Here is a 15,874-nt window from a genome sequence, read left to right as displayed (position 1 = left end):
TGGATCATAATTTTGCCCAAAGTAATCGTTGTTGGCTCTCACAAAGTCCGCACAATTTGCATTGTTGTTGGTCGGGAAGGGATCTGCGATGACGTCTGGCTTCTTCAATATTTCTCAAAATGGCTCGGGAATCTCCTTGAGATTGATACTATTTTGATCATATCTTTTTATTCACAAACTTTGGAAGTCTTTAGGTGTCATAAATCAAATAAATATGATAATAGCTTCAATATAGAGGCAACTTGTTTTTCAACTCTGGTACTTTGTGACCATGTAAAGCGACCGAGCGACTAAAAAAAAACATGATGTAGCTTCCTCCTTGCAAGTGTGTATAGATGTTAAAGACAATATACACGTCATTGCACATTTAATCCATCACAATATCGATAAATAAATGCTTTCCAATTCCACAAGTCTGTGCGCTTTAGGCACTTACATGTAACTATTCAGGTTTCCTTGGCTCCTTGGGAGTATGCACTGATTTTATAAATAATTTACACTTCATTGGACTTGTAATTAATCACCACGTTGCTGATTAAACATATTATTCCGCAAGTGTTGCGTTTCAGCAGCACAGGCACATATGCATGCTTTATACATTAAGAAAGATTCATAATGTTCCTGTGTAAATCAAAACATGTCTAGTATATCAAAATAAACATGATATTAACAGAGGTGTAATGCTAGCAAGTCAGCTGTGGCTTCTTTTCCAGGCTTCTGATTAGACAAAATGTGGATGACAGCAGGTGTATGTGTTTGTGCGTAGACTGAGACAGTTTTGAATCTGCACCTGTGTGGATGAGGATCGTTTTAACCCAGCGTATTAAGTTTTTTGAAACCATCCGTGCTTGTGTGGACATCATTTCAAAAACACATATCCACGGTTTTAACGATCTCCATCCACATATTCGACAGCGATTGTATCCTAATCAGCTGAATGTCATTGTCGCAAAGCCCATTTTGATATGTCTTTTTTATTAACGTTGAGTAAAAAGGGCAGTAATTTTACGTTCAAACATGTTGTGCTTTGATAATGACAGTCATCCCAAGTCTCCGTGTGTGCAGTGTACACGTAGTTTTGGAACAGCGTTTGCAATAGTCTGCGTTTTTAAGGACACAAGTATGTGTTTGTCTGTGGAAAAGAGACCTAAATGCAGTAAGTATCTGTGGTAGTGTGGACATGTAATAGTGTTGGTCACTGTATCATTACACTCAGTATTGAACAGTAACACTGGTTGAATATTGGGAAATAAAACAGTTACTTTAATCAAGTGATTATATGGCTCTACTACCAGACCGTTTGAAAACCACTGAGGTAGATTTAATGTTTTTTTTTTATGAACTAGGAGTAATTTCATTATGCATCATGGATTAAAATTAGTACAGTACAATAAAATCCAACAACAAACAAACTTTTTTCAACCAGTTGTATTTACATTTTATGTAAATATTTGCATTATTTTTATACGGTGAAAAAACATCCTTGAGCAAAATAATATTTGCATATTGCTAGTTTAAAAACTAGAAATAAATTAAGTTTAAAATAGTCTATGGATGTTCTCATTCATTCAGCTCATTGTATTTTCAGGGCATTCAATCCATCGCAATTGGACTGTTTGGTTTGTCTGAGAAGACGTTTTTGCATCTCATCAGAGTAGGCATCATGAATTCATGCTTAAAGACTTAGATTGGTCATATTTAGTCTAGTAGCTGGTGCCAAAAAAAACACTATTTATATTCCAACACAGTAGGGTTACTCTTTTGCATCTCAACAATTGTTCTTTTTTCACTACAATAGGGTGGAAACATCCTTGAGTTGAAGCACAAATTGTTGGGGTTTTGGCAGCGGCTACTAGACCAGATCTGACCAATCTTGAGCATGAATTGATGAAGGCGGAATGTCTTCTAAGACAAACCGAACAGTCGAGTTGCGATCGAGTGAATGCCCTGACAACTTCAAAGTTGTGTGGTAAAGAATGAAAGGACAGTCTTGATACCAAAACTTTATTAGGAAACAAGCTGTTGTTGCCATTTCCTTGAAATAACAGACAGTAAAACAAATGGTTGACAACAACAGCATTAAGCACAAATAAAGTAACCACTGCAAGTCAGAGTAACATTGTAAAAGGCTCCAGCTCAGATGTGACCCTAAAAAGGCCAAGTGGTATAGAAAATGGATGTATGGGACACATGTAATTGTGAGAGGTCATGGTCAGTTTGTTGACATTAACCATATTCTATCTGCACATGATTATTAAATTAATTTACCGTATTTTCTGGACTAAAAGCTAATAGCCCCCCCCCCCCCAAACTTTGAACCTTGTGGTTTATACAAATGTGCGGCTGATCTATGGTTTATTACGGAATGGCAATCAAACTAAAATGATACACTTAAAGAAACTGTTCAAACTCAAATGTGTTCACAAAGTAATGTACACGGAAGAAGAAACGTACCAGACCCTATTAATAAAAGGACAATCTTATTCATCCCATAAAGAATGAATAAAGACATCCATAACTTTTCTGTACTGTTTGATCAAGCGTTGGACTGCTATGTTACAGGCACCGTTTGGAAACAATTACGGTATAAAGTTAAAGTACCACTGATAGTCACACACACACGGTATGTGTGGCGAAATTACTCTCTCCCTGGGAGTTGAGGGGAGCAGTGAGCAGCAACGGTGGCTGTGCGCTGGAATTAATGTATGTAAATAAACACAAAATCTTTCTATGTAAATATCATTTCACAACATAAAGGTTTAAATACAGTACAGGCCAAAATTTTGGACACACCGTCTCCTCATTCAATGCGTTTTCTTTATTTTCATGACTATTTACATTGTAGATGGTCACTGAAGCCATTAAAACTATGAATGAACACATGTGGAGTTATGTATTTAACAAAAAAAGGTGAAACAACTAAAAACGTGTTATATGCTAGTTTCTTCAAAATAGCCACCTTTTGCTTTGATTACGGCTTTGCATACTCTTGGCATTCTCTCGATGAACTTCAAGAGGTAGTCACCTGAAAAGGTTTTCACTTCACAGGTGTTATGGTTTTGATGCCTTCAGTGACAATCTACAATGTTAATAATCATGAAAATAAAGAAAACACATTGAAATGAGAAGGTGTGTCCTAACGTTCGACCTGCACTGTGTGTCCGGTGCGGTTAATATACGGAAAAACAAATAATCAAAAAATTAGGTGAGCGTGGCCTACATAACAGGGCGGCTAGTGGTCCAGAAAATACGGTATACAGTAAATGACAACACATTTATTGGCTTTCGTTAAAATGAGGACAGATGACAGAGAAAAAGGAAGGTAAAATGTTTTCATTTTGCTAAAAGAAGTCTATTTTCAAAATGTATCTGGTAACAAACGTGTGCCTTACAACCTAAACCTTCCCCAATATAAAATATGGGCATCCTCACTTTACCGTACTCCGTTGTCCCATTACACATATCTCAGAAAATAACTGAAATGTAAATGTTTTACACAATATACCCTTTTCAGATGTGTGTAGAAGGACAAAAGCGATAAGACTTCTTTCTACTTCCCTGCTTGCTGAGCTTGACGCCTCAGCAGGACATAAATCTTCTCCTTGATCCAGTCTTTGTTATACGGCTGGTATGTCTGGGTGTCAGCTCTGTAACTTTACAACAAAAAGAGCAATTAATTGAAACAATACACAAGCAAATTGGTGCTTTAATTAGGTATGTGACAATCAGCTGCTAACCTACCGTATTTTCCGGACCATAGGGCGCACGGGATTATAAGGCGCACTGCCAACGAATGGTCTATTTTTAATCTTTTTTCATATATAAGGCGCACTGGATTACAGGGCGCTTCAAAGGAGTCATATTTTTTTCGTTCTAAATTCAAAACACTTCCTTGCGGTCCACATAACACGTAATGGTGGTTCTTTGGTCAAAATGTTGCATAGATTATGTTTTACAGATCATCTTCAAGCCGCTTTAGGATGCGCAGTTTTGTTGGTGGTCTTATATAAATGGCTCACCTTCGGCACCTTCATCTTTGTTTTAGCGGTGTAGCGTGCAAGGACGTGAGTGGAAGAAGTGAAGATGGAGCTAACTGTTTCAATGACATTCAGACTTTACTTCAATCAATAACAGAGCAGCATCTCCTCATCCAGAAACGACAACAATGCCGTCCAAATGTGTCACGTGAAAAAACGTTAGACTGGAACTCTCTAATAACTAAAGTGCCTTGGGTGAATAATGTAAACTCACTACACTGGTATGTTTTAGCACTTTCATGGCGAGTTTGCTGACAAATATAAGTAAGAACTTTACACTACATTATATTAGAAATGGCAACAGCAGAGGATGAATGTCCCATAACAAGAAGATAGAGAAAAAGAAGAAGCTTATCTACTACAGACTACAAAGGCGGGCGCACGCAATTTTTCAGATTTATGCAGATCCCAAATACAGATCGGCAGGTACCAGAAGGTAAAAAAAGTCACTTTTGCATAATATTGCGAAACAAAACGCCAGATAATATGTCTGACCTTATATACACACACACACACACACCATAATAATACTCGTTAATTTAATGTGCCGACAATCCATTAAGCAGTGCGGCTACTTAGCTTACCAAAGTCGTACCAAAACATTTTGATACATTTTTGAGCGCCCTGTGTAATGTTCTTATTTTCAATGGAGCATATACAATTTTGGTGTTCTTTACTTATTAAATCATATTGCCATCATAGTGCAGTCTACACATATCTCTTATATTTGACTGCCATCTACTGGTCACACTTATTTTACCATGTACTAAGGTCAGTAAGCAAAACCAGAATTATTCTATAGATTAGGCACACTGTCGAGTTCTAAGGGAAAAAAACGATTTTAAGTGTGACCTATAGTCCGGAAAATTCGGTACTTAACTCCTTCGCAGCGGCGGCTTGTGACCGTTTAGTACGAGGCAGTTTGGAATGCAAATCATTGTTTTTTTTTTAAACAATTGAAAAGTACAGGGGTTCATGACGCAGTGGAAGTGGAAATTTACAGGTGTAATTTGAAGAAGTGGAATATATCAACACGCGAACAAAATAACCATACTCAGTGGTAAGTTTTAGTTTTTATACTTATAGTTTTAGACTTTTGTTTACGTATTTGTACGAATAATCCTCAACTATGAAAACCCGATGATGGTTTTTGAGCGTCCTGAAAATGCTTTTGTGAGGCTGGTGTGGCCATTATAGCTGCCGGCGCCGCTCTGCCTCGGACAAACAAAACAAACATTTGTGTAACATTTCATCAAGAAAAAAAAAAAACACGACTTCTGTCAGATAGTCCCATACTAATGCATAATTATTTGCTTTAAAATGCCATTAAAAACTTCCAGGAAATATTGAAGTTAGAGCTATTTTTCTGTTCATTATACTGTCGTTACATAATTTAATTAAAAATGAATCAATTAAGTTTTTTATTTTATTAAGTAATTTTCTTTGGGTTACTGACTCAACTAATCCATTTACAGTATTTTTCAGATTATAAGGCGCACTTAAAATCTTTTTGTTTTCCTAAAACATCCACCCATTGCGTTTGTTTACATTTTGATACTGGTAAGCTACGGTGTGTAGTGAAGCATGTTTAGCTATTTGTCATCCTGCAGGGATGATACTTGTAAGACACGTACTTTATTTGTCCGGTGGGGCGTTTCAGTGTTATAACTTCACCTTTATTGTTAGTTTTTATGCCAAAATGCGCCCATTCCCCCTTTTCTGTCTACACACGGTGTCTGCTTATAAGTACTCTGTGATTGTGTTCCGCCGAACATGCTCCACTGCTCGTAAAACCAGCAATGTCGACGCGGGCGCGGGAGGAGGGTTGCGGGACCGGTACATTTCAGAGACTGTTTTGTACTGAAAATAATTCATTAGTATCGCGGTACTATACTAATACCAGTATACCGTACAACCCTAGTTTGAACTTCATCGGTCAGTAGTCTCGCTATGGAAGCGCTAAAAACGACAACAAAAGATGAAGATGCGGTTGAAGTGGAGCCACGCAAATAAGACCTGCCCACAAAATGACAAAATCTTAGACTTGAAAACGGTCTATAAAACTATATCTATGCAACATTTCCAGAATACGACCACCAATACATGTCATGTAGACCACAAGGTTTTAAATGTACAAAACAAAATCATAATATGACCCCTTTAATGCCAATTTCTGGGTTGAGTAGCCAGAAATTGTACTCAAGTAAGAGTACTGTTACTTGAAAGATATATTACTAAAGTAAAAGTAAGGAGTAGTCACTCAATTATATACTTGGAGTACTAAGATGACAGGGGATGCAAAACAATAACAGTGCAATACGTTTTCATAACATGGTCACTACTGCCTACTTTGTCTTGATATATTCTTATATTACTGTTATTTTATTCCCATTGTTGCTTTTTATTTTTTATTCTTATTGTAATATTTCTCTATTTTGTTTCCATTTAAACCCCCATTATTTACTTTTTACTTTTTTTTTTTTAAATTGATCTCAACACTGTACACTGCTGCTGGAATTTTAATTTTCCTGAAGGAATCAATAAAGTACTATCTATCTATCTAAAAGTAAAAAGTATTTTGTGAAAAAACTACTCAAGTACTGAGTAACTGATGAGTAACCTGTTCGTTTAATGATAACAACAACAAGTAATTCACAAAAACACAAAAATAGCAACTAACAAATTCAGAGCCAGGAATATCTCTTAAGCAACTACAACAATGATATATATTAAATAATATATATTTGGTTTTACACTGTATTGAAAAAAAATTTGAAAATGAAATTTACCTTTGCAACCTCATTATACTATTGGCTTAGTTTTAAATTCATAAATGTCAGTTTTTCAATACCCGACCTGTTTTTTGTGCCTTTAAAAAAGATTTAGAACTCTACATTAAAACACTCTACTTCTAACAACCAAAAAGCTGTGAAAACGATGATGCTGTGATCCAAATTTAAGTTTTTTACTGAGATTGAGTGAGCCTATGGCTTAGCACTTTGTTTATTTTATATATTTTTTTTCTATTTTAGTTATTCTGAATTTACAACCCCCTGGCGCTGTTTTGTACGGTTTTTATACTGTTTTTGTACTGACTTTGATTATTATTTTCAAATGTTTATGAATAAAGGTTTATAAAAAAAAAGTGTGCACTTATTCATGTGACCGCCTGGCTCTGTTTGATTGGTGAAACGGAGTCAAACGTCACCAGTGACTATATTTGATTGGTGAAACACAGGCATGTGTTAGATCCTACTTTGAAGGTCTATTTGACAAACAAACAAACAAAACCGTGCATTAACAGATCGATAAAAATCCTGAGCGAGTTGAATGTAGATAAATGGAGCGGAGTAAAAGTAGCGTTTCTTCTCTATAAATATACTCAAGTAAAAGTAAAAGTATGTTGCATTAGAAGTACAATTTATCCCAAGTTACTCAAGTAGATGTAACGGAGTAAATGTAGCGCGTTACTACCCACCACTGGCCTTGTGTATGAAAATAGACCTGAATAAAGCAGTTCATCGAGAGTGCGCCTTATGGTCGGAAAAATACGGTACTTTTAATCTAATGCATTTTTGACAAATAAGGGTGCCATGATGTTTTGAGGTTAGCGTTCCAAAATGTAGGTCATACATTTCTGTATCGTCTTACTGGATAATCCAGTACAAAGAAGCGATTGATTTGTATAAGTACCATTAGAAAGCTTAGCCTCCAGTTTTTGCAACGGTATCATTTCTTTTTTTTTTGTCACATACCTACTTTAGTCGTGTGGCACTTACACAAGACAGCTGAGATCTGCCAGGTCGTCAATAAAGTCAAACAACTGACTAATATCGTATGTGATGGACGGGCTGTTTGGATTCATCCTCTTCAAATGTTCTTCATACATTTTGCACACACCTGGATGAGGTAAAATAATGGAAAACTTATGTCAACTGACAATGCCATCAAAATCACACAGGATGCAAGCAAAATAAAAGGATATCTTAGTAATATTGGAGAGCTTAAAGGCCTACTGAAACCCATTGCTACAGACCACGCAGTCTGATAGTTTATACATCAATAATGAAATCTTAACATTGCAAAACATGCCAATGCGGCCTTTTTAGTTTACTAAATTGCAATTTTAAATTTCCCGCGAAGTGTCCTGTTGAAAACGTCGCAGAATGATGACGCTTATGTTGACGCGTGCTTTTGACGTTATTGGTTGTAGCAGACATTTTATCCCAGCACCACTCACGGCTAAAAGTCGTCCGATTTAACCACATAATTACACAGTATTCTGGACATCTGTGTTGCTGAATATTTTGCAGTTTGTTTAATTAATAATGGATACTACAAAGAAGAATGCTGTTGGTGGAAAGCGGTGTATTTCGGCCGGCTGTAGCAACACAAACACAGCCGGTGTTTCTTTGTTTGTTGTGAAGCTTTAATATGGAACAGAGCGGTCAAGCGAACATGTTTCTCTACCACATGTCAACCGGAAGGTTTCGGTGAGAAATTTGTGGTAATAAGTCGGCTCTTACCGTAAACATGAGCGGAGCTTGTGTCGTTCTTCCTGCAGCTGTCAAAGAGGCAGCTGCGACTTTCTTGGCTCCTCCATGGCAGAGACACTGACTTTCAGGTATGACTTTATAATCTCACTAAAACACTAGAAACACAATAAGCAGATAAGGGATTTTCCAGAATTACCCTAGTATCTTCTTTGGCAGCTTAGTCACAGATGACCATGGTAATTTACGCTTGTGTCAGACACTTATTTCGATTTGATGTTTAATTTATTTATTTTAATTTTTTATTTTGTAATGGTACTTTAATTATTATTAACAGTTTGTTTTTTTATTTAAATAGTTTTGTCATCCTATTTTAGTCAATTATTTGTATTATCCGTTGTGGTGAAGAAGGAGCTGAGCCTGAAGACAAGGCACTCAATTTACTGGTCGATCTGCGTTCCCATCCTCACCTATGGTCATGAGCTTTGGGTCATGGCCGAAAGGATAAGATCACGGGTACAAGCGGCCGAAATTAGTTTCTGAAGCTCTGTCATCCGGGAGGAACTCAAAGTAAAGCCGCTGCTCCTCCACATCGAGAGGAGCCAGATGAGGTGGTTCGGGCATCTGGTCAGGATGCCACCCGAACGCTTCCCGAGTGAGCTGTTTAGGGCACGTCCAACCGGTAAGAGGCCACGGGGAAGACCCAGGAAACGTTGGGAAGAGTATGTCTCCCGGCTGGCCTGGGAACGCCTCGGGATCCCCCGGGAAGAGCTAGACGAAGTGGCTGGGGAGAGGGAAGTCTGGGCTTCCCTGCTTAGGCTGCTGCCCCCGCGACCCGACCTCGGATAAGCGGAAGATGGATGGATGGATGGATATTTGTATTATCTTTTCAATTTTAATGAGTGTTGTAATTATACAATGCCCTTATATAATTATAATTTTCACATTTTAACTTGATGTTTTGTTGATACAGTACATTCAGGTTTGTTGACAACGCCTAGCATGGCTGTACAACCCAATTCTTGAGTGACAGTCCCTGTTGCACTTTGGACAAACATGTGTAAAGACTTCGTCCCGCTGTTGCTGTGCAATGCTATTTGCAGTACGTTTCCTCCTGTCTCTCTTCTGCTCTGCGAGCTGGCCTCTCCTCAAATCAGCCTCTGCAATACCCCGTCCAACCGCTTGACGCCAGACATTTCGGTTCTCCGCCTGTGTCTCCCAGCTGTCTAGAGGAATATTACACGCCTTCCGATCTCTATTGCATGCGTCCTTGAACCGGAGGGAGGGACGACCAACACGTCTGGAACCAGCAGCTAGTTGTCCGTCCGTCCTCCATCCGTCGAACATGTTCCAGCCATCGAAGACGGCGCTGGCTAAGAAGAGAGTTCATGCTATGGATATTAGCCCACTGACGAATGACACTGTGTGGATTATAGTGCTGCCAACTAATACTGAGGATACGTTTGATGCACCGCATGTGGAAAGCGTTAAGTCGACGCTCTTGTAAGTAGTCCAGGTCTCGCTTCCGTAGAGTAAAGTGCTGAGAACGCAGGCCAGATAAACTCGGATCTTTGTATGTTGAGTAAGAGCGTTGTTTTCCCACACTCGTTTTGCTAGTTTAGCCATGAAAGTATTTGCCTTTCCAAGCCTCCTGTCAAGTTCAACATCAAGCGAGAGTTTATTGCCGATTGTCGAGCCTAGGTATATAAAATTGTCTAAAGTGACACCATTCATCTTGATAACAGGATTTGGGATAAGGGATTTTCCAGAATTATACTAGTAAATGTGTCTAATAACATCTGAATCGCTCCCACTGCCCTCGTCTTTTTTTTCTTTTTCTTCTAGTCCTTCACTCTGACTCCCCTCATCCACAAATCTTTCATCCTCGCTCAAATTAATGGGGAAATCGTGGCTTTCTCGGTCCGAATCGCTCTTGCTGCTGGTGGCCATGATTATAAACAACGTTCAGATGTGAGGAGCCCTACAACCTGTGACGCAGTGGTGTCAAACTCAAATACAGAGTGGGCCAAAATTCTAAACTGAACAATGCCGCGGGCCAAAGTTGAACAACTTAACATTTTAGTAGGGACCTAAAAACAAGTTTTGCATTGAATATTGAACAAGCAAGGCTTATATAACTTTATAGTGACATGCAAAATCGAGTTTTGTTGGTAGCAGGGGTGTATATTGTAGCGTCCCGGAAAAGTTAATGCTGCAAGGGGTTATGGGTATTTGTTCTGTTGTGTTTATGTTGTGTTACGGTGCGGATGTTCTCCCGAAATGTGTTTGTCATTCTTGTTTGGTGTGGGTTCACAGTGTGGTGTAACACTGTTAAAGTTGTTTATATGGCCACCCTCAGTGTGACCTGTATGGCTGTTGACCAAGTATGCGTTTGCATTCACTTGTGTGTGTGTAGAAGCCGCATATATTACATGACTGGGCCGGCACGCTGTTTGTATGAAGGAAAAGCGGACGTGACGACAGGTTGTAGAGGATGCTAAAATTAGTACCTTTAAGGCACGCCCCCAATATTGTTGTCCGGGTGGAAATTCGGGAGAATGGTTGCCCCAGGAGATTTCCGGTGGGGGCACTGAAATTCGTGATTCTCCTGGAAAAATCGGGAGGGTTGGCAAGAATGAAAATTAGCGTTGAATACGGTGATACAGCGGCACCGCCACTGTATAATACCGGCGGGCCAGCTCTATTTTTAATTTATTATTGCCTCAAGGGCCAAATTAAATTACACGGGCCAGAGTTTGACACCCATGCCGTGACGTCAAGCGCACATCGTCTGCTACTTCCGGTACAGGCAAGGCTTTTTTAATAGCGACCAAAAGTTGCAAACTTTATCGTCGATGTTCTCTACTAAATCCTATCAACTAAAATATGGCAATATCGTGAAATGATCAAGTATGACACATAGAATGGACCTGCTATCGCCGTTTAAATAAGAAAATCTCATTTCAGTAGGCCTTTAAGCAGTGATTTGGGCTACTACCTTCCATGCATTCATTCACCGACTCGTAGTCTGCATACGTCCGGCCTTCGGGTCTCTTGGTCGGCTGAACCAAAAGGATAGTGTGCGACTGCAGGAACGATAAAATGTCAATGGGCGAGACATGTAAATTTTAAAGAGATACATAGCATTTTTAATATTCAATATACTAAAAGTATATATAGAAGACACATTTAATATTCAATATATTAAAAGTATATAGAGGACACATTTCAATTAAGCACAGCTCGTTGGACCGAGTTAGCCTGCTAGCTTCTTAACCTAGCAACAGTGGCTCGTCAACAGTAGCCGCAGATTTAAGTCTTTACTTCAAAAATAACAGACCCGCTCACCATATTTGTGCGAATCCTGACGCGGTGGTTTATTCGGCTGGAAGAAGTCGGCGGAAACACAACTCGAAGTTGAACAATTCCCCCTTGCGTCGTAGCAACTAGCTACGCTAAAATAGCCAACGGAAGTGAAATGTGTACATTTCCGGTAGAGAGATTAAAGTGCTTCAAAATAAAGGTTTATTTCAAAACAAAGAAAATTGAAACCGGCATTCAGTTAATTGAGTGAATGTAAAAATAATTCGTTGTGTGAATGCTAAATAGTATTATAATTATTAATTCCTTCTCACACATTTTTCATCCAATTCAAACCATTCACTTTCAAAACGTTCGGCTTTTTCATGACACATGCGCTACCGTTATACCCCGAAATTTCCAAAAACATCTAGAACAGGGGTCACCAACGCGGTGCCCGCGGGCACCAGGTAGCCCGTAAGGACCAGACGAGTCGCCCGCTGGCCTGTTCTAAAAATAGCTCAAATAGCAGCACTTACCAGTGAGCTGCCTCGATTTTTAAAATGTTATTTATTTACTCGCAAGCTGGTCTCGCTTTGCTTGTTATTTTTAATTCTAAGAGAGACAAAAATCAAATAGAATTTGAAAATCCAAGAAAATATTTTAAAGACTTGGTCTTCACTTGTTTAAATAAATTCATTAATTTTTTTACTTTGCTTCTTATAACTTTCAGAAAAACAAATTTTGAGAAAAAATTCAACCTTAAAAATGATTTTAGGATTTTTAAACACATATACCTTTTTACCTTTTAAATTATTTCCTCTTCTTTCCTGACAATTTAAATCAATGTTCAAGTAAATACATTTTTTTTTATTGTAAAGAATAACAAATAAATCTTAATTTAATTTTTCATTTTAGCTTCTGTTTTTTCGACTAAGAATATTTGAGAAATATTTCTTCAAATTTATGATTAAAATTCAAAAAAATTATTCTGGCAAATCAAGAAAATCTGTAGAATCAAATTTAAATCCTATTTCAAAGTCTTTTGAATTTTTTTTTTACAATTTTTGTTCTGGAAAATCTAGAAGAAATAATGATTTGTCTTTGTTAGAAATATGGCTTGGTCCAATTTGTTATATTTTCGAAAAAAGTGCAGATTGGATTTTAACCTATTTTTAAAACATGTCATCAAAATTCTAAAATGAATCTTAAACAGGAAAAATTACTAATAAAGTTCCATAAATTATTTTTGTAATTTTTCTAAAAAGATTCGAATTAAATAGTTTTTCTTTTCTTTTTTTCGGTTTAACTTAAAATTTTAAAGAGTCGAAATTGAAAATAAATTATGTTTCAAAATTAAATTTTTATTTTTTCGTGTTTTCTCCACTTTTAAACCGTTCAATGAAGTGTTTTTTTTAAATCATTTATTCTCTACCAAAAAACCTTCCGTAAAAGGAAAAAAAAATGTATGACGGAATGACAGACAGAAATACTCTTTTTTATATATATATATATCGATTTATTTTTTAAAGGTAAATTGAGCAAAGTGGCTATTTCTGGCAATTTATTACGTGTGTATCAAACTGGTAGCCCTTCGCATTAATCAGTACCCAAGAAGTAGCTCTTGGTTTCAAAAAGGTGGGTGACCCCTGGTCTAGGAATTCCACATCTCTCGAGACATTTTATCCCATTTAAAATGCGTTGTCAATTTTTCTACAAAACCCAAAACCAGTGAAGTTGGCACATTGTGTAATTCATAAATAAAAACAGAATACAATAATTTGCAAATCATTTTCAACTTATATTCAATTGAATTGACTGCAAAGACAAGATATTTAATGGTATGTCTTTTTTTTGCAAATAATCATTAACTCAGAATTTAATTTAATAATGGTGCCTTCCCAGATGTGTAAGTTACCCATGCCTTGGGCATTAATACACCCCCATACCATCACAGATGTTGGATTTTCAATTTTGCGCCTATAAAAATCCGAATGGGTCTTTTCCTCTTTGTTCCGGAGGACACAACATCCACAGTTTTTTACACTTTGCATCAGTCCATTTTAGATGAGCTCAGGCCTAGCGAAGCCGGCGGCGTTTCTGGGTGTTGTTGATAAATGGCTTTGGCTTTGCATAGTAGAGTTTTAACTTGTACTTACAGATGTAGCGATGAACTGTCGTTACTGACAGTGTTTTTTTCAAGTGTTACTGAGCCCATGTGGTGATATCCTTTACACCCTAATGTCAGTTTTTGATGCAATACCGTCTGAGGGATCGAAGGTCAAGAGCATTCAATGTTGGTTTTCAGCCTTGCTGCTTACGTGCAGTAAGTTCTCCATATACTCTGAACCTTTTGATAATATTGCGGACCGAATCCCTAAATTCCTTGTAATAGCTGGTTGATAAATGTTTTTCTTAAACGATTTGCTCACGCACTTGTTCACAAAGTGGTGACCCTCACCCCATCCTTGTTTGTGAATGACTGAGCATTTCATGGAGACTGCTTTTATACCCAATCATGGCACCCACCTGTTCCCAATTAGCCTGTTCACCTGTGGGATGTTCCAAAAAGGTGTTTGATGAACATTGCTCAACTTTCTCAGTCTTGTTTGCCACTTTTGCCAGCTTTTTTTTTGAAACATGATTCAGGCATTAAATTCCAAATGAGCTAATATTTGCAAAAAAACAAACAAACAAAGTTTTCCAATTTGAACGTTAAGTATCTGGTTTTTGCTGTCTATTCAATTCTAATATAAGTTGAAAAGGATTAGCAAATCATTGTATTGTGTTTTATTTACAGTTGACATAAGGTGCCAACTTCAGTGGTTTTGGTGTTTGTAATCTCGAAATTTTCCACATTTCTCAACCGATTCAAACAGTTCAAAAGCCAACGTGTTCCTTGCTAATGTTAGATAATTGCTAGCACAATAACAAAAACTATGTTTTCAGATATACACTCAAGAGTAAAAATGTTGGTATTTCAATCAATCAATCAATCAATCAATCAATCAATCAATCAATGTTGATTTATATAGCCCTAAATCTCAAGTGTCTCAAAGGGCTGCACAAGCCACCATGACATCTTCGGTTCAGAGCCCACATAGGGCAAGGAAAAACTCACAACCCAGTGGGATGTCAATGTGAATGACTATGAAAAACATTGGAGAGGACCGCAGATGTGGGTGACCCCCCTGAAATGTTAAATACTTGTCACCTGTAATTTGTTAGCATGCCAATATTAGCATATTAGATTTTTGAATGATTTTGCTGATATACACCTCACAATCATATGTTTTGATGCTTGACATATGCTAACCGTTAGCACGCTAGCTTCATGGATAATTTTGCAGGTATACACCTCAGAGTCACATATGTTGGTACTTGACGCATGCTTACTGTTAGCATGTTAGCCATATTTAGTCAAATTTCTTGTTACTTGTCCCTACCGGGGTAGCATGCTAACTGTTAGAATATTGGGTGGGCTGTGGCTTTTCAGCATTCACAAGCAATTTCTTCTGACATTGCATTTTTTATCCTATTCAAACATTTCTACTTTCAAAACGTTTGGCTTATTCATCATGACACATGCGCTACCAAGTTTAAGTAAACAGTGGTAATTCAGTTTGAACACATAATAAGATAAGGCCCCTTAGTTTCGATTTTCGCAGGTGGATTGGATCACTTCTTGTAGGAAAGAGGCCCTAGTTGGGACTTCGGAATGCAAAAGTGGTAGCCCTATCCTTGAGAAGAGACTACCTGTCTGGCTCAACGTCAACATTTAAGTTATGACTTCAAGCCTTTGTTTTTCAGACACTTACACACTAAGATTTCCTTTTCAATCAATCAATCAATGTTTATTTATATAGCCTTAAATCACAAATGTCTCGAAGGACTGTACAAACCATTACGACTACGACATCCTCGGAAGAACCCACAAAAGGGCAAGGAAAACTCACACCCAGTGGGGAGGGAGAATTCACACCCAGTGGGATGCCAGTGACAATGATGACTATGAGAAACCTTGGAGAGGACCTCAAATGTGGG

The 15,874-nt window shown here is 37.7% G+C and overlaps 1 protein-coding gene across 1 annotated transcript; it reads right to left on the bottom strand.

The window, feature by feature from the left end:
* Positions 1-1,988: 1,988 nt before the first annotated feature.
* On the bottom strand, positions 1,989-12,017 carry LOC133542579 (enhancer of rudimentary homolog). Its single transcript, XM_061886847.1, has 4 exons — positions 11,879-12,017; positions 11,529-11,616; positions 7,817-7,937; positions 1,989-3,653 (listed from the first exon to the last, which is right to left on the bottom strand). The coding sequence occupies exons 1-4, from the start codon at positions 11,879-11,881 to the stop codon at positions 3,551-3,553; spliced, it is 315 nt and encodes a 104-aa protein (XP_061742831.1). The 5' UTR covers positions 11,882-12,017; the 3' UTR covers positions 1,989-3,550.
* Between the last annotated feature and the right edge of the window lie 3,857 nt (positions 12,018-15,874).

Source organism: Nerophis ophidion, linkage group LG24 (genome assembly GCF_033978795.1).
Source record: "Nerophis ophidion isolate RoL-2023_Sa linkage group LG24, RoL_Noph_v1.0, whole genome shotgun sequence".
Lineage (NCBI taxonomy): Eukaryota > Metazoa > Chordata > Actinopteri > Syngnathiformes > Syngnathidae > Nerophis > Nerophis ophidion.
The sequence above is the reverse complement of the archived record's forward strand: the minus strand, read 5'-3'. Positions and strand labels throughout refer to the sequence as shown.